The sequence below is a fragment of the Venustampulla echinocandica genome (genome assembly GCF_003357145.1).
Source record: "Venustampulla echinocandica strain BP 5553 chromosome Unknown scaffold_3, whole genome shotgun sequence".
In the NCBI taxonomy this organism is placed as follows: domain Eukaryota; kingdom Fungi; phylum Ascomycota; class Leotiomycetes; order Helotiales; family Pleuroascaceae; genus Venustampulla; species Venustampulla echinocandica.
In genome coordinates this window covers 1488405-1509589 of record NW_022474208.1, presented here as the reverse complement: position 1 = coordinate 1509589, position 21185 = coordinate 1488405, and the positions used below count along the sequence as shown (strand labels likewise).

General features: G+C 49.3%; 3 protein-coding genes across 3 annotated transcripts; all 3 read right to left on the bottom strand.

Annotated features, from left to right (window-relative positions):
• Window positions 1-3416: 3416 nt before the first annotated feature.
• Window positions 3417-4144, bottom strand: BP5553_06101 (uncharacterized protein; the record flags this gene model as incomplete). Its single annotated transcript, XM_032014724.1, has 2 exons — window positions 3417-3449; window positions 3572-4144. 2 exons carry the CDS (start codon window positions 4142-4144, stop codon window positions 3417-3419), a joined length of 606 nt encoding a protein of 201 aa, XP_031869405.1.
• A 3909-nt stretch (window positions 4145-8053) lies between these two features.
• On the bottom strand, window positions 8054-12148 carry BP5553_06100 (ATPase of HSP90 chaperone topoisomerase II kinase; the record flags this gene model as incomplete). Its single annotated transcript, XM_032014723.1, has 4 exons — window positions 8054-8518; window positions 8567-11190; window positions 11243-11387; window positions 11447-12148. 4 exons carry the CDS (start codon window positions 12146-12148, stop codon window positions 8054-8056), a joined length of 3936 nt encoding a protein of 1311 aa, XP_031869404.1.
• A 3641-nt stretch (window positions 12149-15789) lies between these two features.
• BP5553_06099 (putative C2 protein) lies at window positions 15790-19996 on the bottom strand (the record flags this gene model as incomplete). Its single annotated transcript, XM_032014722.1, has 3 exons — window positions 15790-16674; window positions 16727-17308; window positions 17363-19996. The coding sequence occupies 3 exons, from the start codon at window positions 19994-19996 to the stop codon at window positions 15790-15792; spliced, it is 4101 nt and encodes a 1366-aa protein (XP_031869403.1).
• Between the last annotated feature and the right edge of the window lie 1189 nt (window positions 19997-21185).

The window sequence follows — 21185 nt, the reverse complement described above, 5'->3', positions numbered from 1 at the left end:
TAATATAACAGCTACTCTGCAGAAACTTATATAGCCTCTAAACTGAACCCTTGTCGCCGACCCGCCGACTTGGCATAGCTGCTGTAAATAGTTTTGTAAAGAAAGGAGACAAGAAACTGATTTAGATGTTGATATTAGAGTTAGGTTGAATTGATTAATCAGAGCGCAAAGGAACGTCCAATAACGAAGTGGTGTTGAGTTTGGAGGTAGGTGATAGGAAAAGTCTGAAAGAACTAAGTCAATGTTATAGCAAAAAGGAGACGGAACGCGAATAGTAATAATAAGCAACGGCAGGTTTCAAAGTGCAAGTGTTTAGCTCAATGTATGCTCGCAAGGGTTTATCCAGGAGCGGCAAGTGTGTGAAGCTAAAATTCCCCAACTAGAGCAAAATATAGCATGTAGAAAGAAGACAGGTGGTGTGCTCAGGGCCACCCTCTATATATTTGAAGGTCAACACGACAGATAAGGTAAAACCTGGCTTGTGGTTCTGTCGCAAGTGTTGGGGAGAGAGTGTTGGGAAGAGATGCGGACTGCTCGAAACTTGTCGTTTTGACCACTTCGAATTACGCGAGAGTAAACAAATGGCGCAAGGCGCTTCTGCCACCGACTCCTGAGTGGTGGTGACCTTGCAAGCAAGGTTTCCAATGCGCGGTATCCATCCTGCAAGTCATACTGGGTCACTCTTCAACTCCTTTGCTCCATGTTTTGGGCAAAGATAGCCGAATCATGACGCGTAAGAATCTTTTGAACAGATTGGTGTGGATATCAGGAGAAGTCGTCTCAAAGCGCCAGATCAACAAAACTCAAAAATGCTAACTTCTGTACTAGGCTCTCAGCACTGGGGTCCGGCGTTTGCCCTCGGACAACCAATTTGAATAACGAAAAAGAGGCTCCAAATATTCACTTCACTATAATATACGTCGCTTGACAACCAAAGGAGAGAAAATATGACAGTGCTATTTTATCCAACCGCCAGGCTTTCGAAACAACAGCTATTCTGAAACGACCGCTATGTTGTCGCCTTCGCCCGCTTCATCATTGGTCGCACATTGATTTGCAGGGGAATAATTGATCTACTCGTCTTGAGAGACAGTCTGTGGAAAGGTCCATATCTTCCCCGCGAGGCCACTTTGCCAATGCTAAGGGAGGGCGATGGAATACACAGCTCGGACACGGGGGTATTTTCCATTTCTCAAGGGGCTCGATTTCAGGGCTAATGGGTGCGAGCTTTCTGGTCCTGGAAACTAGCACAAGGCCAGAAGCAACCCACAACTTCGCCATTGGGACAATATCGCCACCAAGTCCCTCGCCGTCAATATTTTGCGGATCTTGAGCACCTTCCACTGGACAGGTACCAAAAATCGCCTGAAATTATCTATGCTTTATTATGGTACTTGAGGTACCCCAAAAAGCAACCCCATCACCAGCATAAGGAGGCAGGGCGGACCTGGCTTCAGATCAACTACACCATCTCAGACAATACCTAGCATCATTATGGCCGGTATTGCCCCAGAATGATATGCCCTCTACTTCCCGCCGGATGCATTATCACCCAGCCCGCACGGCTTTGGCCGCAGCAAAAGTCCTCCCGAGCTCCAGATATATAGGTATATTCATCAACAAGCACACTTGAGCCCTACACGTGGTTAAGCGGCCACGCTGGCCCTTCCAGCCTGAAGATCTGTTGGAGAAGAAATTCCAACATCCAGATAATATGCCCTTGGCCGCGGTTGTATCGTTCGAAGATCGTGGGGCGCATAGATTCCAGTACCGATTCCGAGTGTATCCGCATTACGTTCCAGAGGGTCTGCCAATGTATGGAGGGATGGTGGGGCGGGAATGAGGCTTACCTCACAAATTCCAAAACCAGCTCGAAGATATCTAAACCAGCCTTCGTGAAGTCGTTACGTAGGGCGGAAAGAGCTTTAAAGCAATATTGTGCAGGGCAAACCCGATTCGAGATTATGACAACGCTTGCGCCTGCAAAAAATCGACAGCGTAACGGCGTTAACGACGGGGAATGCGCTGGAAGGGATCGCTAGGGATGACTCCAAATCTGCGAGCGGCGAACAAAAAAAAGTCAGTCAATTGTCTCCCACCCGAGTCAAGGGAGCAGCGCCAGCGGAGGTGAAATTATACATCGGCCACTGGCCTCTGCGGAAAAAAGCTTTGCGCCGGGCTGCCAGCAAACGCGCATCGAACATCGCTGCGGAAAGGATAGCGGCCTAGAGCAAATGGAATGCGCCAGGAGCGACAGTACACATGTCCGCGCCATGCAAGCTTCCGGACATGTGCAACGACGAGGCTGGCGGCCACCGCAACAAGCAGACGGCGGCAATAGCTATGCGAACGGAGGAACGATAGCTATTTTCTGGGGGGTTGTGCTGCTGGGCTGCATTTGCGTTGAGGGGGGATTTTGAAGTTTGAGCCTCCATCGCGTGTGGTCCAGTTAGGCGCAAGAACTTTGTAAAGGATCGACTTACATGACGACCAGGTTAACAACTGCTGGGAAAAAACTGGAATTCCGAAGGGGGGAAGCAGCAAATTTCGAATTAACACCGAGGCGACACGGAAAGGACACGAAGGACCGGAGATATCGACAAGGAACAATTGACGCAAACGGAACTGCAGAAGGGGAGTTCGATCGGGATGGGGGGAGGTGGATGACGGTGGGATGGAGGGAAGGAGGGGGATTGGGATGGGGGAGAGTAGGTATAGGTAGTGAGTCGTAGGGAGGGCGCGGCGGGCGGGTGGTTGAGTGGTTTAGTGGTGTTAATGGGTTTAGTGGGCAGTGGTGCAGTGTGTGTGGTAGGAGGTAAGTTAGTGGGTAGTGTGGTAGTGCGGTAGTGGGTGGTGGTGGTAGCGTGGCAGTGGGTAGTGGTAGCAGTGGGTGGTGGTAGCGGGACGATAGCGGTGCTGTAGCGGTGCTGTAGTGGTGCCGTAGAGCCTGGCAGCGCCTGGAGAGCCACGAAAGCAGTACTGGAAAGACCCAGACAAGGGCAAGGGCTCGACTAGAGCCACTCGGCCTGTTGCTAGCCCCAGCGCAACGGCACCGGAAAACCAAACAAAGAGGGCTATTCAGCATGCTTACAAAGTGTGTTAGTTCGTTCTGGTGGTCAGGCAAGGAGTGGGTGGGTTTGGAGCGCCGATACTTCCCGTGGTCAGTGATGGACAAGCTACGTAGGTGCTCTCTGGACTATTAAGCAGCCCGCAGCCTGCCTAGCCTGCAGCCTGCAGGTACCGGTACGAGTACGCTACTCACTACAGAGCACTGTCTCAAGGTACCTACAGTCTTCGGGCGAAGTACGAAGCACCATATCAGATATCAGGTACCAACCTACAGTAGGTGAGTCCAAGTCACGCCTCCGTAACTCCGTCGCAACACAGTCTCACAGTACCGTCTGCTGCGAACGGCGCTATTGCTCACGGAGAGGCTTCTGTTTCTGATACTGTATGTTCAGATCAGCTGGTGAGCGAAGGGCAACGACACCCATGGATGATGCGGCGGCGTCGTCGTGATTAATGCCGTCTCACTCCTGCGTACCTTACCTTACCCTACCTACCTACGGACCGCCAACACGAGAACGGAGCTTGTTGCCACCGGCTCAGCTTGGGGAAGGGATGGCATGGGATAGGATGGGCCCCAAACCCACGATGCCATAGCAGCCACTTCTTCTAGGCCTCCCCGCGCTCTGGCATGGAACGCCGTCTGAGGATCGCGCAGGTCCGGCCTCGACACACTTGTGAGAAAGCAAAAACACCCGGGTGGCTCATCTCCTGTCCTCCTCTCCTCTACGGCTCTAACTCGCGCAACAAGAATGAAGGTACCCCAAGTAATTGGCCGGAGGAGGTGGTACAGTGCCACACTGGAGATGTCCCTGGACTGTCTCGGCGTCGACTGTGCTCCAAGTGCTCGAGTGTCTACTGGTCTACGAAAATAATAGTCGCCCTCTTCGCGTTGGGGGGCCGGTTGGGCATGGGGATCAGGCGCCGCTCTGCTGCTGCTGATAATCATGACCGTGACCATAAATGATGGACGGCTGGCTGGCACGGGCATAGCTCCTCTCCAAGCTCTCATCTCATCCTCGGCTCTAGAATTGCGCAGTGCAGAATCTGCAAAGATGCAGCCTGGCAGTGCCTGCATAGGGGCGTTGCCTTATACAGTTAAGAAGCAGCAAGCAGCAGAAACATCGTCAAGAGCCGGAGCAAGAGCAAGAGCAACAAAGAGCAACGATCAGAAAGAAGAAAGAAGAAACAATACGTGCTGTATCAGCTTTGAGCTAGACCTTGATCTTGGAGCTTCAATCAAGCTGATACCAAGCCCTCGCAGAAGAGTCGCTAAAGCACTGATTCGCTGACAACCCGCCCTCCACTCTGCCCTGTTCCTGACCCTCGTAATCTTCAGATCGAATTATGATTATTATTATCTCCAAGAAACGCGTTTCCGAGCGCTTCCATGGGTCGGCAAGGGCTAAGTTGTACGCATGACGCCATGTGGACGGAGCCACCGTAGTACTACTACTTGTAGGTGGTACGTAACCTCTGTTAAGCTGACTTTTGACTCTGACGAGCTTCGACTTGTCCAAGTCCGCTTAGTCGCCATGTCAAAGTCTCACCAACTTACGAAGTAATACCGGTCATTTAATCTCGGTGGGTGCTGTACGTACGTGTTACTACCATAACGCTATTATGGCTATATATATACCACCTACCAGTAACTACCTCATGGTATTACCATCCCCAGCACGGGGTCCCAATGAACTCGTTGGGGCTGAGTGAGCAAGCAAAAACACGACACCGTGTCCCGCTTCAAAATACTCGCTCGGCGATCTAGGGGCTTGGACGTGCGCTCAGTTATTTCCTGAATCTCGGATGGGAAAGATTTGCACAAAAAGCTACGATTATGACGGGTATATGTGACATACCTTGGTAAATCGGAGTATACTTCCGTTCATTATTAGGAATGGGGAGGGATACTACCGCACATCAGACACTCCTTGCTGCTTAATCTGCAAGGCTGGGGACATTATTAGCCCTATATGTATCCCACCAATACGATAGGTTTCAGAGCCATTACCGATTACCCTCCGGGGCAGATCCAAAACAGGAAAATCCGAAAAGGGCATCCATTCCATTATGTAGATTTCTGATATCAGTTCTTTCGTTCGTCTCGGGAATGTCATTTTATAGACGGGCCTGTCAGGTACAAGGTGCACCAACCAATGGCAGACAAGAAACAAGGCCTCGGATCTCAGATCGTCGTCCTCTCCCTTGGCCTGTTCACTTTTTCTAAATACCTCTACTAACGAAAAGAAAAATTTGACATTTCTCGGCATCGCATCCGGCGGACTTCCAGACATTCCGGTTCTCCGCATCGTCGTTCCTGTGCCATATGGAGATACTACGCAGTACCAAGTTTTGGGCGTGCGAATTCCCCAGTCCTCGCCGGCGCTTCCGGGCACCGCGTGGCATCTACAACAAACGGTCTTTTGCAGTCACCAGATAAAGCGCTGCCAGCAGGGCATCCGTCTTATTATAATCGACTCCAATCCACGCAACCCGTGCAATGAAGAGGTGTCTTACTCGCCACCTATCAATACGGTATTCCCCTTGTGCGGGGTTTAGCAACAGCGCCGTTCCCACGCCCGCCGACAGTCTCGAAACCCGATCCCTTTCGATCTCCTGCGTTTCTCCATGCTGCACTGCCTGTGCCTGCGCTGCGCTGCATCATTCCTGCACGTAATAACCTTGGCATAGTCTATTGGGCACCCGAATATCTCCATCTCCATCTCCATCGTCCAAACTCCGACACATGTTCCAACCTTTCTTTTTCCTGCCTCAGGCTCACTTTTTCGCAACGAAAAAACGGAAGGAAAAAGAAAAAAAGATCCAGCGATGGGGAATTGTGGAGTGTGGCTGGGGCCTAGGCAGGGATGGGTGGTGTTTAAGTTACGGAGTACGTGCTCGTCATAGATCTAACCCACACCAAACTGGGTGTGTGTAGTAGACGTAAGTAGTACAAAAGTAGAGTGACAACGCTGTGGCGGGTACGAAAATCCTCGTTCCAGAATCCACCGATCTCGAGACGCAAGAGGGGTGTTTACCCCTGGATATCTATCTCCAATGCTACGTACACAGAAAGCTTATTAGCATTGGCACCACAAGATTGGCAGTGCCTCTTTCTATATCCGTCGGGAGCCGGTGTTGTACAGAGTAGCGCGGTACAAACGTACTGAAGGCACAAGTACCAGTACTCGAGTAGGTACTCAAATACAGATATACTACGTTGACAACCTCACTCCGTCAGAAACAATAAACTAGCATTTAAATATAATATGATCTTAGACCACTATTTATCATAAGAGCTTATAGGTTCGGAAATATAACACACTGCATTGTTTATCCCTTTCCTGCCTAGTGAGTGAGCGGGTAACAAACAAGTTCCAGATCTACATGTGCATCATACGGGAACGCGCAGATCACCCCGCCTACCTATCTATTCAACATCATCTGCTCCATCTCGCACACCTCCCATGCATGATCCTCCTCCTCCCTTGAAAAGGCATGCCAAACCTCACCCCTCCCACCCCTCACCTAAGATCCCCATATACAAAAGCAGCCGTAAAGTAAGACAATGTAACACAAAAAAGGAAAAAGCTACCTCCGCATCCCCACCCCTCTCCCTGTCGCGGATCGATCGCCATTTATTAGGGTTGGGTTACACTGCGTGGTGAAAGCGGGGATATGCTCGTCTGTCACATTTCTAGGCCATGTACGTAGGTAGGTACATACCTTACATACATAGGTACATCTAATACTCGTTAAAACTTGACCAAAACGGAACTGTACATACCTCTCTCTGTCTCTTTCTCTCTCTATCCTGTTTAACCCTTCCCCCCACCACCTTTGTTTTTAGTAGGGAAAGGAAATGCTCACCCGCTTTTCCTATCCTTCCTTCCCTTGAGCTAGATAGTAGCTGTATGTAGGAGGAGTGAGGAGATAGGGGGAGCGGGTGGAAGAAGCGAAGAAAGCGGTGGGATATAGAGTAAGTCTTGAGATATTGATATTAGCAGTAGAATAGGAGCTACTAGCAGCTAGCTAGCTAGCTAGTAAAAGAATTATATTTCATGCAGACATACTTTTGTGTATTACAATCAATATTACAATTCTTACCCATCCATCCATCCATCCATATCCACTCATTACCTCGCACCACATCATATCACATCACACGCAAAACATCAAAATAGCCCATCCATTATCAAAGAAGTCTTTCATCAATATCCATATTGGCGTGTATTTCTTTCTATCTACGTACAACCCCCCTCTCTCCCTCCCCTTACGTTTCTTCCCCACCATCAACAACCACTATAAAAATCTTTAAGCTTTCATTTCATTTCACGGCGGCAACTGCTCCTCCTCCTCCTCTCCCGTACACTCCTCACATGCCCCAGAAGCTCAATAAGATTAGACCCCCTTCATAAAAAAAAACACCAGGACCAGCAGGAAGATCAACCCGCAAACCCCTTCCCCCTGGGATTAGGAAAAAGAAAGTAGCAGTCATCAAGAGCCCGGTTTCAGAATAAAAAGTGGCCCGCCTGCCGACTTGCAGCCTATTAAAACAAAAGGAATTACCAAAAAAATGTCAAACTTTGATGCTAGGGTGCGCTTAATGTTTGTAGTAGTATTTCATTTCAATTCCCCCGCCACCCCCACCCACCTCCCATGTTTCCCTCCGATGAGAGAAAAACGAAGTAGTAAAAAAGAATAACACCGAATCCGGGATAACGCCATATCGCCGTTTGCTGTGTATTTCGCAACAGATTTGGAAGAAGCCCGAGGAGTTACAAAAGGTGACGAAGAGGGTGGAGGAGGAACCAAGTAACAAGAACTGAACGCGACGGTGGTATCTAGGAAATGAGGCAGAAAAACGTCGGAATATTTCGTCATAGAGCTCGGAGATCGATCGTTGTGGAATCTTGTTGGTACATGCAGCAACTGTCTAGCTACTATGTGCACGCATTAAAAAAGCTGAATGCGTTTTAGTAAATGTTCATCGGTTGGGGAATGGTATCTCTGATAGCGGAGTTTTCGCGGGATGGAGCTGTGAACCTACACGAGCTAATGGATCGGTTTGGTCTGCGGGCACGAGTGGGGAACTCTCGAGGGCGCCAGATGCTGGGCTTGAGAATGGGCGTGATTCTAGCGGTGGAAGTAGTTGCGAATTTGGGATGGGTGAGACTCCGTTTGTAGCCAGTGCGTGAGTATTATCGCCGCCTGCCGATGGTCGCATCTCTCTTCCCTTTTCCAACAGAGCGCCTCCCAATGTTGCACATTTCAATATCGTCTGAATAAGGTGGTTCTGTTTGAGAGGCTTGGAGAGGTATTCGTCCATCTGTGCTTGGATGCACTTCTCGCGGTCACCAAGCATCGCGTGAGCTGTTAAAGCAATAATTGGTGTGCGATGTGAACCTTGGCGCTCATATTCTCGTATTTTGGCGGTAGCTTCGAATCCTCCCTAAACGCTGTTAGCACCTGACTAATATATGAATTATATTGAGCTTACCATTATGGGCATTTGCACATCCATAAGGATGACATCGTATCGCTTCTCCTTCACGGCATCCAGAGCTTCCTGCCCATTGCCGACAACGGTAACGACGTGATGGTATTTCTCCAGGATCTTCACGGCTAGGCGTTGATTCACAATGTTATCTTCCGCCAGAAGTATATCAAAAGACTTGGTATTATCGGCCAGAGACGGTGCCGCTCGGTTCTCCAAGGCTGGGATCATTCCATTTCCAAGATCAATGGCTAGACATGGCGTCGTCATGTACGATGTGATTCCCAGATCCAGGGCAGACTTCAGGCTGACATGGACGACAGGGGCCAAAAGCACAATCGGAATGTACTTGAACTCGTCGATCTTCCGTAAGCTTCCCGCCGTATCGATAGAGTCGATAATAATAACGTCGTAGGTAGACGCAACTTTAGATCCACCTCCGGATAGGTTGACGTTTGCTTCGGAATCCACAACCACAGGCACGAGACCAATCTGCCGAAGCATAGAAACGATGTCCGTACCATGGCCACTGTGCCCCCTGTTGATAAAGAGGACATTGTGACCTCGATAAGCATCAAGCTGCTTCTGAATAAAGCCGATGTCAGATGTAGCCAAGCGAACCGTGCATGTGAAGAAGAACGAGCTGCCTTTGCCATATATGCTCTTGACCCAGACGTCCCCTCTCATCAGATTGACGAGTCTCTTCGAGATTGAGAGACCGAGACCGGTACCTCCAAACTTCCTCGTCATTGAGCCATCAGCTTGCTGGAAGGTGTCGAAAATCAGATCCAGCTTGTCGGCTTGGATTCCGATGCCAGTGTCAGAGACGGAAAACTCAACGGCATATTCGTTCGGGGCGCAGTGATCTTGTGCAGCCTTGCGGATTGTTAGAGATACCTCGCCGTGCTCGGTGAACTTGATGGCGTTGCCGACGAGATTCAGGATGACTTGGCGTAGACGGAAAGAGTCGCCGACGACGTGATCGGGAACTGAGCTATCGACGCGGTAGGTAAGGTCGAGGAATTTCTCGTTCGCCTTCACCGCAAGTGTCTTAAGCGCATTGAAAACCGTGCCACGCAATGTGTAGGGAATTTCTTCCATGATCATCCTATTAGCCTCGATCTTTGACAAATCCAGTATATCATCGATGATCGTCAATAAACTGTTTGCCAGATTATGCACGATGTTCAACATCTCGCGCTGATACTGAGTAAGATCCGTGTCTAAGGTGAGCTGTGTCATTCCGATGATACCGTTCATAGGAGTTCGAATTTCATGCGACATATTGGCCAGGAACTCGGATTTGGTCCTGTTCGCAAGTTCGGCAGCTTCCCTGGCAGCCGTGTTTCGTTGAATACTTTCCCGCAAATTATTAACCATTAGATTGATCTTCTGTTTCAGTTCATCCATCTCTCCAGATGCTTCGACTGTGATCAACTTTGTAAAATCTCCATCGGTCGCTGCGTTGGTGATATCACCAAAGGCTCTGACTTGGGCGGTCAAATTCATAGCCATTGTGTTGACATCGGTTGTAATCTCCTTCCATCGTCCACCGATACCAGCCACATCAGCCTGACCACCCATCTTACCATCCACACCGACATCTTTAGCCACCCTCTGGACTTCGTTTGAGAAAATACTCAGTCGATCGACCATGTTATTGATCGTCTCCTTCAAAATGAGTATCTCACCCGCAGCTTCAACCTCGATCTTTTGGCTCATGTCACCGTTGGCAATAGCTTGCGTGACCGTAGATATTCCTCGGACCTGCGACGTCAAATTGCTAGCCATGGTGTTGACATTTTCAGTCAGATCCTTCCATTTACCCTCAATATGCTCGACGCGAGCCTGCCCACCTAGGGTTCCATCTGTGCCGACTTCCCTAGCAACCTTGCTGACCTCGAAGGCAAAAGTGCCCAGTCTATCCACCATGGTATTGATCGTGTCTTTCAGCGAAGCAATTTCTCCCTGTACCTCTACGCTAATCTTCTTCGTCAGATCGCCTTGGGCCACGGCAGTGGTGACCTTGGCAATCTCTCGTACTTGGGTTGTGAGATTCATAGCCATGCCGTTGACGTTCTCTGTCAGATCTTTCCAGGTGCCTTCAACATCGTGGACTGTAGCTTGGCCACCCAGTCGTCCTTCAGTACCGACTTCCCTTGCGATCTTCGTGACTTCTCGTGCAAACTGCTGCAACTGGTCCACCATGGAATTGATGGTCTCCTTAAGCTGCTTGATTTCTCCTTTACACTCGGCTTGGACTTTCTGAGTCAAATCACCCTTTGCTACAGCTGTTGTAACCATGGCGATATCTCGGACCTGAGTTGTCAGGTTATTCGCCATGGCATTTACATTAACAGTCAACGTATTCCACATGCCCTTCACCCCCTCAATCTCGGCCTGTCCACCAAGGATACCTTCAGTACCAACATCTCTTGCGACTCGCGTGACTTCTGAAGCAAAAGTTCTCAATTGATCCACCATGGTATTAATAGTCTGCTGCAACTGCAGGATTTCTCCCTGAGCAGGTCGCTCGATCTTCTGGGTTAGATCTCCATGGGCCACAGCGGTTGTGACCGAGGCGATTTCACGGACTTGATCTGTAAGGTTCTGGGCCATAACATTGACTATCTTGTGTTAGCCGTGGGGTGAGCAATAAACAGAAATATTCGGACTTACCGTTGTTTGTCAGCTCCTTCCATATTCCATCCACACCTACGATCTGTGCTTGGCCACCAAGGATACCTTCGGTTCCGACTTCTCTTGCAACTCGAGATACTTCACTAGAGAATGTCTGCAGTTGGTCCATCATAGTGTTGATAACCTAAATAACCGCACGTCAGCGGATGGGAGAAGCGTAGACAATACCGCATTGGTGCTAACCTTCTTGAACTTGCTAATCTCAGGATCCAACTCCTTTGCGTGGATCAAGACCTTCTTGCTCAGGTCACCCTTCGCCACAGCGGTGACAATCTCTCCAATCTCTCGTAATGCCTTTTGGAAAGCCTCGTTGGCCTGCTGGTGCTTCTTGAGTTCTCGCTCGAGGGTCTTTACGCGCTCCAACTCCTGCCGGTTGGTCTCCTCCTGCTCTCGCTGGATATCGACACATTTCTGCTTCAGGAGCTCGTATTCCTGCTTCCCTTGCTGGATGAGGGCGGCCTGGTCGAGCACCTTTTCAAAGGCGGCCTCGGGGAGGGAATCGTCGGCAACCTTCGCGATCTTCTGGGGTCGTTCATCGAAGGGGCTCTCCCGCGAGTTCAGTAATGAACCAGTCGCACTCTGCCTCGAAGCACCATGTTTCTTCTGCCCGCCCGTCACGACATCAGCAAAACCTGAAGGAGAGCCTAATTCGCTGGGGGTGGCCGGCAGAGCCTGGTGATTTACCACATTCGCCTTCAGTTCCAGCCTCTGTACTCGGTCCACCAAGGCCGAGAGCTCCAACTCCAGCTGAAGCTTTGCGGGCGTGGCGGGGCCGGGCAAGCTTATTGACCCTGCAGGCTGCGATGAATCGAAGTTGCTCCCCGTCGCGAGACTCTTGAGGATCGTGCTCGCTGCAACGAGGGTGTCTTCCTTGTAGTGCGCCATGGCTAACAGGCGTACGCCTGGGCGGGGTTTGGGGGGGGGGGACAGATGGATTCCTTTCGTCTAGAGGCGCGGCATGAGATTTCGATGGGGTGTGAATTTCGGTGTGGTCTGAAGCAACGAAGACGAGACGAGGGATGGCGGGATCAAGGGGTTATGCTAAGGCGCAAGAGTCAGTGACCCAGACTCTCGTAGCAGTTGTCTTTCGCCTTTGGGGATTGATCGTGCAGCTGCGGCGGCCGATGGGGGTAGGGGAATGGGAATGGAAAAACGATGGGTTTGGATTCTGCGAGTGGCGGGTTGAACGGGGCGTTGGCAAGGACGTGGAACACACCTCTCTAGAGTTCTCGACAGTATACAGAGCAATAGCACGGGGACCCTCCTGAGAAGGGCGTACTCGAGGGAAAGGGGGCGATGGGAGGGGAGAAAGCGAAGTTCTCGTGGTCGCTCTCGTATCGATCGTCGTGGAGCGGACCTTTCCTTCGTTTCCTTGAGGGAGTCCCTAGTTCGCAGCGGCCAGCGGTGCCAGTAGCGCAATGTACGAAGTACGAGTAGTGCTGCTATGGCCGTAGTAGTGGTTCAGTTCAGTTCAGACGGTACAAAGACGGAGTCGCTAGTGTGGAAGAAGCGAGTTCCGATTTGCCGGGGGAGAAGAGTAATAAGGTAAGGTAAGGGAGGCAATAGGGAAGTAATCGAGGTAAAACAGAGGCAATAGAGGGTATGGCCGTAAGAGAAGAGGTGATAACCACGGGAACAGGGCGGAGAGCGTCACGGATATGGGAAGAAGTGAGGCCGTAGGAGACCACACAGCACCGTGGCCACCGACGCACCATGCATCCACACAAGCAAGTTGAAGGGTCGGCGCAAAGAGTCCAGCCTCAGGCGGACGGCGATGGGGGTGGCGGGGCATGTAATGCTTGTGTGGCAGGTGGCAGGTTGGCCTTGGTCGAGGGTGTTGTTCTGGAGGTTCTGGATGTTCTATGGTTTGACCTGGTTCTAATGCAACGCTGCGCGCTGTGGGCAGCCAAGCCAGTACGAGGAGTCGAAGAGGTGAGGCTACGATGTTGGAATGCGGAAATACGCAGTCCTACGTCCAGCTAGGTAAGGTACCTAGGTACAGTACTATATAAAGAGCAAACTCCATATACTATTAGAGTACCTACTTCGTACTTAGGTACATACCTAAGGTAGGTAGGTAAGGTACCTAGGTATTCTCTTCAGGGTTAGTTCAGGGGTCTATCTGTGCGGTTTAGCGCTGAACTTATAAATTTCCTCGTTCGTGATGTTTAGAGTTAATAGATGTCACAGGTTCAGTCGTTCTGTCAGTGCATCCGTGGTTTATTAATTTACGGAATATTAGCTGGGGGCGCCGAGACAGGCCAGGGGCCACAAGATTGGGGGCGGCCGGTGGGGAGCTGGACGGGTTCTATCCTGTACTTTGCTATTACTGTAACTCTGCCCTTCCCTTCCTATTTCCTGCTTCCTTGCAGTGCGCTGCGCGCTGTAGCACAGCAGCAGTTACTCGTAGCGGATTAGTATATCCGTACAAGCACATCAGCCGCTAACAATAATAAGTGGCGCCCCCTATCGCCGTGTGTACTTTGTACTTCCCTCCCTTCGTGCTTGGTGCTACTGCCCGCTGGACTTGTTTAGGTTCTCACTGCGTTGGCCACTCAGGCCCCTGCCCTTCCGCGCCGATGACGTCGTTGCCGTGGAGCAGTGCCGCCATGCCGCTATGCCGCCCTGCCACTAGCCTCTTTTGGCTCCCCAGTCCTTTATTTTATCCTTTATCGCCAATTGTGTCCCACCACCCCTGGACTCCTGGGCTGCTGGACTCCTACAGAGACTCCTACTACGTAGAGGGCTGCTGTCCTAGACACTAGCCACTACTCTGTACTGTACTTCGTGCACTATCAACCAACACCCAAACTAGGTGGATTTAGCTAATGGTTCTATAAACTGCCACACCCACAAGACTACAGGAGCACAAAGAAGATCTCGTGCTCACCGCACTTCCTATTTCTTGTGTCAAGGCCTTGACATAATTATAGCCAGCATGCAGTATAGACACCTACATACAGTACATCCCATCACCATGCTAAGCCCCCTCCCTCAACCTCGAAGAAGTCATTGATCGCCCATCCGCCATCCACCATCCACCACTCTCCATCTCAACTTCCCTTGGATGCGTACAGATCGCCCACCTCTGTCGTTTCAGCATCCTCCCCGTGCCGGCTTAGCCCCCTCAAACACGCTGAAAATCCAGGCATGGTGCACCAGTCACGGTGAGTGCCGCTCTCCTTATTACTTATTAAAGGGTGGGAGTTCACTACCGATGATCACGCCGAGGCCGATCACTTGACGGATGCCTTCTGCCTTACTTTACTCCATCATTCCACACGGGGAATTTAAAAAAAAAGGGGGGGTTGTTCCCACTACCAAGGTACGAGTACCTACTCTCCTCTTGGCCCCACGTGATCTGTATTTCCAAGGTTCTGCCTTGCCGTGTTAATTATTGATCTTTTTTTTCCCACTTGAAGTGTTTTTATTTTTTGCTGCTAGGGCTGCGGTGTGGAGACGGGGGAGAGGGGGGCCACTCTTCGCGTGTGTTGACGCACTAATTATTGCCCGACTCACTAGGTCGTCCCGGGTCTTAAGAATGTTCTCGGGATTTATGGTCTTTATTATTAGGGTGACATCTATACGAAGTACTTGTGGAGTTGAAGGTAAGCAAACAAGCACATAGATGATAGATCCCAGTGGATCAAATCTATTTTCATCTCGTTTCCTATAACTTTTAACAAGAAAGATAGATCGGGTGGGAAGGCGTTGGTGCTGTTGCGGAAGAGGGCATTGCACGCTACTCGGGACGACCTTTATAGCCATGACGCTATGGGCATACCTATCCGGATGCTTGGTAACCATCGACTTGCCCCGGTACGAAAACTAGTCCGAGAGGGAGAGTAGGCGGACCATACTACTTTTTAAGCTCGTGGGTGGTGGACGGGTGATATTGGTTCGTAGTTTGATACCCACTTGATTTCCGGTAGGTACAAAAAATACGACAGGAATTCTGGATCCGACAAGTCAGTTTAGTTGGCGGTAGTGCGGAATCTGACTTGGATGGTGGCGGAATTACTAGGATGGTATATTATTCCAACCTACTCAGTATAATGAATTCAAACGTTCTTCTAATATATAACCCTCTTGAATATTTGCAACAATAACACCCGGTACATACTGCTGAATAGATGAAGGTATAGTCACTAGCTGATGTCTAGAGAAGTACTGGATATGATTATGAAAAAAAATATTGTTACCAAATATTTAAATAAGAAATAAGGAGCAAAAGATAATCTATCTAGTAATGCACTACTCCATCAAAATGCTCGCAAAATATATCATTTGTATTGTGTAAACCCTAGCAACAGATTAATTAACACCATGGTATCTCTCCAACGCCGGCCCAGCAGTTCCTAGTATGCACTCCACAAAATAAATAAACAACCCAGCACGCCTCATGTCATTAAGAGCCAACTCCTCATTCCCATCATTCCTTCTTTCCCCCTTGTCCCACCTCATAAACCCCACAGCTAAAACCCCAATTTCATCATCACGGCGAATTCTCATGTAAACCTTCATTTTTATCTTCTCGGCAAATTATTCGCCCCGAATCTACTCCCCTGTGCAAGACTCTGCCTCACAACCATCTCCGCCGCCGCAGCTGCTGCAAGTCTACTCTTCTGCCTACTGCGATCTCGGAGATAAGTTGCGGCTTCTAGCCGCATTCTCAAAATCCTTAAAATCATATCATCACTAGGGTCGGCTTGTGCTTCCTTCCTCTTCTCCTCCTTCGCTTTTTTCATTGTGCCGAGATTGCGAGACATCATGATGCTCTTCGCTCTTCGCACTGATGCGGATCCCATGAGCCCGCCGAAGGATGCTCCGAGGGTGGCAGGCGCCGAGAGACGGTTACGTTGTGCTTGGGCCCGTTGTGCAGTTGCCGTTGCCATGCGTTCTGATGTGCGGATTAGGTTATCTGTTGTGTCGAAGTAAAAGAAGTTTAACGAGGCCAGCTCGTGGTATTTTGGTGATTTCAACACATCGGCGGGCACGCCTAGAACTTCGCCAGTCTCTTCATCTCGAGAGTGGAAGAAATTGAAGAGGATCTCGAGCCATTTGAATACGATGTCCATCTCCTGTTGGGTGAGTGGCTTCTGCGCTGATGGCTTATCCGATAGTGGGGGAACTAGCAGGCCCTCGATCGCCAGTAGGACTTCTTTCCATAACCGGGTCATCACCATAACCATAGAGGCGTCCGTCAATGTCTGTTTCATGATGGCGAAGTTTTCGTCGAAGTATGCCAGGAGAGGCTTCAAGGCAGTTTCAATGTCAAGAGGGGTGATACTAGGAACGACAGATTGGCGACTCTTCCATAGCATGGTTACCGAAGCGACAGAAATGCCTCCTCCGGATATTAGGTACTTCAGAGCATCCTGGGAAAGGGAGGAATTGATGTATTGCGAAAGCTAGGTAATAATTAGTTTCAAGTGTTAAAAAGGGTGGTGAAGTAGAACGAACCTTATCAGTAATAACCCTCGTCATATCCCTCTCAGTCCGCTTCGCCAAACGGAAAGCTTTCCCAAAGTAAAACTGGATGTCATCTCGTTCTCCTTCCATGCTGACACGCAATAGGAGTCTACCCTGAGTATCCAGATCCAACCAATATTCTCGTGGCATGTAGTCCATGAAATGGGTTGGATCTAGTTTGAGGTTGGTCCGACCGACGTAGTCGTGATCACCAAACGTGTCCCAATCCCAAATGGTTGCAATGATAACAAGCGGGCCTGATACTGTAATATCAACAGACTCGTCCCAACGTGGGTTGAGATTCCTCATAACAATCCTGGTCTTGGCTAGACGTTTTTGATATTCGTCACCAAGAACCACGTAAGGATCGCTAGTTCCATTCGGATCGCAGGCCTTGAGATCTTCGGCCTCAACAATTTTGATTGTAAAAACATACTTAGAAGGTCTCCGCTTTTTTTCTTTAGGAGGTGCAACTCTTGTTAATACCTCTGCGCATGCGTCGACATTCATCGTCTTCTCAAGATTATCTAATTGCCGAATGGCATATTCAAGATTGTTCAGTTTCACAAATGACTGTCACGTAATTAGTCGGGTCTGGCATGCAAAGCGTGTTGGTGTGATAATTACCTCGGGATAGAACTGGAAGGGTTCAATCTTCTCTTTATTGTTCCAGGCGTCCTTGGCGAGCTGCACCCACTTCTCCTGCTTCGTCTGAGAAGCAGCTGCCTCTTGAGCAGGTGAAAGCCTGTCCATCTCTTTATTGAACATCTGATCGATAATTTCACAGTACCGCGCAAGACCAACACCAAATGACTTCGACAGCGAAGTCATAAATTGTGCATATTGGACATCGTCATCCCATTCTAGTTTGAATATTTGATCGCTGGTTTGATTGTATAACCGGAACATGTCGATAACAGAGGAACTGTGGCGTTCGTCATCGGTAGCTGGATGATTGGGATCATCCGACCGAACTTTGAATTCGTCTTGCTTGATCATTTGATCTATGAGGTCACATATCTTCTCATCTGTTCTGCGGATCCAGCGACGGACAAAATCAGCCAGGCAGCTCTCAATGTGAAATGCAAAGGGTTGCTCTGGTAGAGCAGCATGATGAATTCGACGAATTTCTACAAGCTCTTTGTATAGATCAAAACCATCCTGTACATCAACTTCCGAATCCTTCGTTTGGGCCACATGGAGGATGCGTTGAATTAAGTCGTTTGCATCATTTTCAAAGCTGGGAAACATTGTCTCAACAAGGATTGTTAGAGGATTGACGCCCATAATGTCTGGGTTCTTCCGGTATCTCTTCTGGATCCTCTCACAAAGTTTTACAACCGCCTTGCCAAGTTGGACAACATGAAAGAATTCCCATTCTTCTTGGTCTTGTGGAACCTCAGCCTCGAGGTAGCTTCGATACACTTCCGCGGCTTTGGATCGAAGGCCTTCAGTAAGCTGGCTTTGGTAAGATTCCACTTGAGCGTCGTCTTGGGAAAATGAGGGGTCATTGTAGAGGTGGCTCTCCAATATAGTCAAGACAGGACCTGGGGACGGAGGTTTTGGGTCATAGCAATGCTGCAATAAGTCATAGAGATCTCGTAGAAGGCCGTCGTGTAAGTTCAAGAGGATCTGTCGGTGCAAGGCATAATCCTGAACCGTCCAGTTTCTTTGGTCAATTTCCAATAGCCCGAGTGAGTGAAACTGAGCATGAGGCCGTTTGGTCTCAGCTGGAGGGTTTTTCACGAATTCAAAAGCAGCATCTAGCTCATCCAATCCGATTTCCTGGTCTAGGAATTTCTGTGCGGCAACATCCAGAAACAGAACAAGTTTAGTGAACTGAGGAATGCGCCAGCGAAGACACAACTCTGCTATGAGCTCTAGAGATTGTCGAGATAGGGGTGCATTTGCTACAGAAGCATCGTCTGATTGTGGAGCATGGAGCTGCTCAAAAGTCATCGCAGTTGATAGAATGGTCCTGTAATAGGCTCGGGGCTCTGGGGGGATGAACGTATATGTGGACTGCTCAAGATAGATCCGATCGGGGTTTTCAGTTTCGAGCGACAAAGCGCTCATGTCGGCAGGCTGATCAAACGAGTACAAGGAGTTCGAGTCTGTCGGGTTCGAAATGGATTTGGCTAGCTCGGAATATGCCTGATCCTCAGCACTGTGTGAAGTAGGAGTGATTGATGGTAGTGGCTTGTTGTGTGAGTCGGTGGAAGATTTTACGAGCTCTGGCTTGGCTTTCAATATTTCAGCTATCATTTGAGATAGTTCTGGGATCTCGGCCTTTTTCCACGTCTGGTATCCTTCATCGAGGTCGAAGTCATCGTTCCTCAAGGTTCGCTTTGTATTAGAGTCAAGGCAATGTTGGTAAGCCTTAAGATCCATAAGAGCTGCCTCTTCCGTCCAGAGTTTTCTATTGGCGTCAATATCAGATTGCATCTGTGAATTTCGGAGGCCAAAGATCTTTCCTACGGTCTGAACCATTACCATGTCCTTAACATCGAGGCTAATCGGGACAACAACTTCTATCGTGGTTTCCGCCCCTTTCCCAGTTGTATTTATGAATAGGTCCTGGTCATTCGTCAACAACTTCTTTTCCAAAGTCGTCAGCCGACTCATAAGCTCAGGCCTATCCTTATCATTTCCAAGATCTTTCAAGGTATTGCCGATCAGTCTTACGAAGAGAGCAACATGCCGATCTACCAAAATCTTCCACGAATCATCATCAGGGCCTTTTTGGGTTTTCTGGAGGGCTTTGGTTGCATTCGAATAGAATATAAGGACCAGATCTTCTACTCGTCGCTCCTTGTCCATACGTCTGCGAAAGCCCTGCTCCGTGAATGCTGTGTAGGCCTCAGCAAATGTGCGCTTGACGCCAGCGTCATTGTATCCTGGGAGCCTCTCTGTCCCCGTTACAACCCCTTGTAAGCGCTTTTCCAATGGTGACATGAAGCCATGCGGGAACTTTGCACTTTTGGTATCTTTGACCCGGGAAAAGTCCTGGATCAGTTCACCGATCATAACCGTCCTCCTCTGCTGTATGGGTTTCGGCGCTGCAACATATTGCTTTCTCTTTGCGCGAGGTTGAAGGAGGTGGTGGAGGTATGCGACTCGAAGAGCGAAGGTATAGCCATCGTTGTAGCTAGGAGGTTTTGGTCGTGTTCGAGATATCGTTCGAGATATGGAGCGACGCTGGCTGTTTTGAAGGCTATCGACACGCCTATTCCCGCGAGAACGAGTTGATGCGGTCGACATGTCGTATTGTGGAAGGTTGGCCTTTGGATTTGGGGAAGGGAAAAGGGATGATGTTGGCGGGGTGTTGTCGTACCCTGACGAAGGGCACTCTACTATGCGAAGGTGCACAAACGCACGTTGTGTGAATGTGGTGGTGTTCTCTCCGCAGCTCGAGCGCCAGATGATTAGCGAAATTGTGTTCTACCACAGAGAATGTAGCATGATTATTCTTTGAATTCACGGTAATTGTAAAGAGTGTGGGATGCCATCAACCTGGTTTAAAGGTCGCTGGAATGGCTTACGAACTAGAAACCTACTTTTGTAGGCGAAGCTGCCAGGCCCAGGGGTCGCCGGGCCCCGCTATGGCATCCCTATTTAGCACCGCCGCCCAAAACCCGAAACCTCCTCTGGATCTACTAGTAAGTAATAAGTTGTGGCCACGGCAAACAACATGATCCAGAGCCTGATTCTTTCAGTCTTTCTGGGAGATTTCGGTGCATTCGCGGCTATTAGCGACCTTTGTTTGTACTGTACCTGTGATCAATGCTTACATAGGCAGTTATTGCTGTTTCGTATCCCATGACCGATCTAACAATACGAAGGACCTTGAAACATCCCTAGTGATTGGAGGTGGAGCTATCTCTTATTACAGGCGTTTGCCACCCATTTTGGCAACACCGCTCGCAAGGACCGGGGTGATTAAAATATAGGTTGGAGTCGAAATATAAATGGAGTTTTCATTTAGCAAATTTAAATTTGAATTTGAACTGAATTTAGTTCTTTGTTTACAGTAAATGTCGAAATCGGTGCTGCCTAAGGGATTCTGTGATCACTGGATATCGGCGGATTTTCGTTAAGCACGTGATACCTCTTCAGTGTTAGGCATCAAACTGCGAGTGCCACACCTGAGGAACTTTGAGGAGTTAAGACGAGACCCATAGTATCATCAATATCAACCACTTCTTTACCTTCGTACTTGGATCTTATTAAGCCTTAGGCGCTACAATACTTGCATAGCGTATAAGACTATATAAAATTGGAGCGTCATAGGCCTTTTCATTCACACGACATGTGCCAAATTCGCGTTCCCGGACGCTGAGTCGGCTGGCAAGTGGTATCACCACCCAGACATTTTCTCGTTACTGGAATCTGCAGACTCATGTTCGTTCCCTAACTTTCTTGAGAATCGCTGGGAAAACCTGCTATAGAT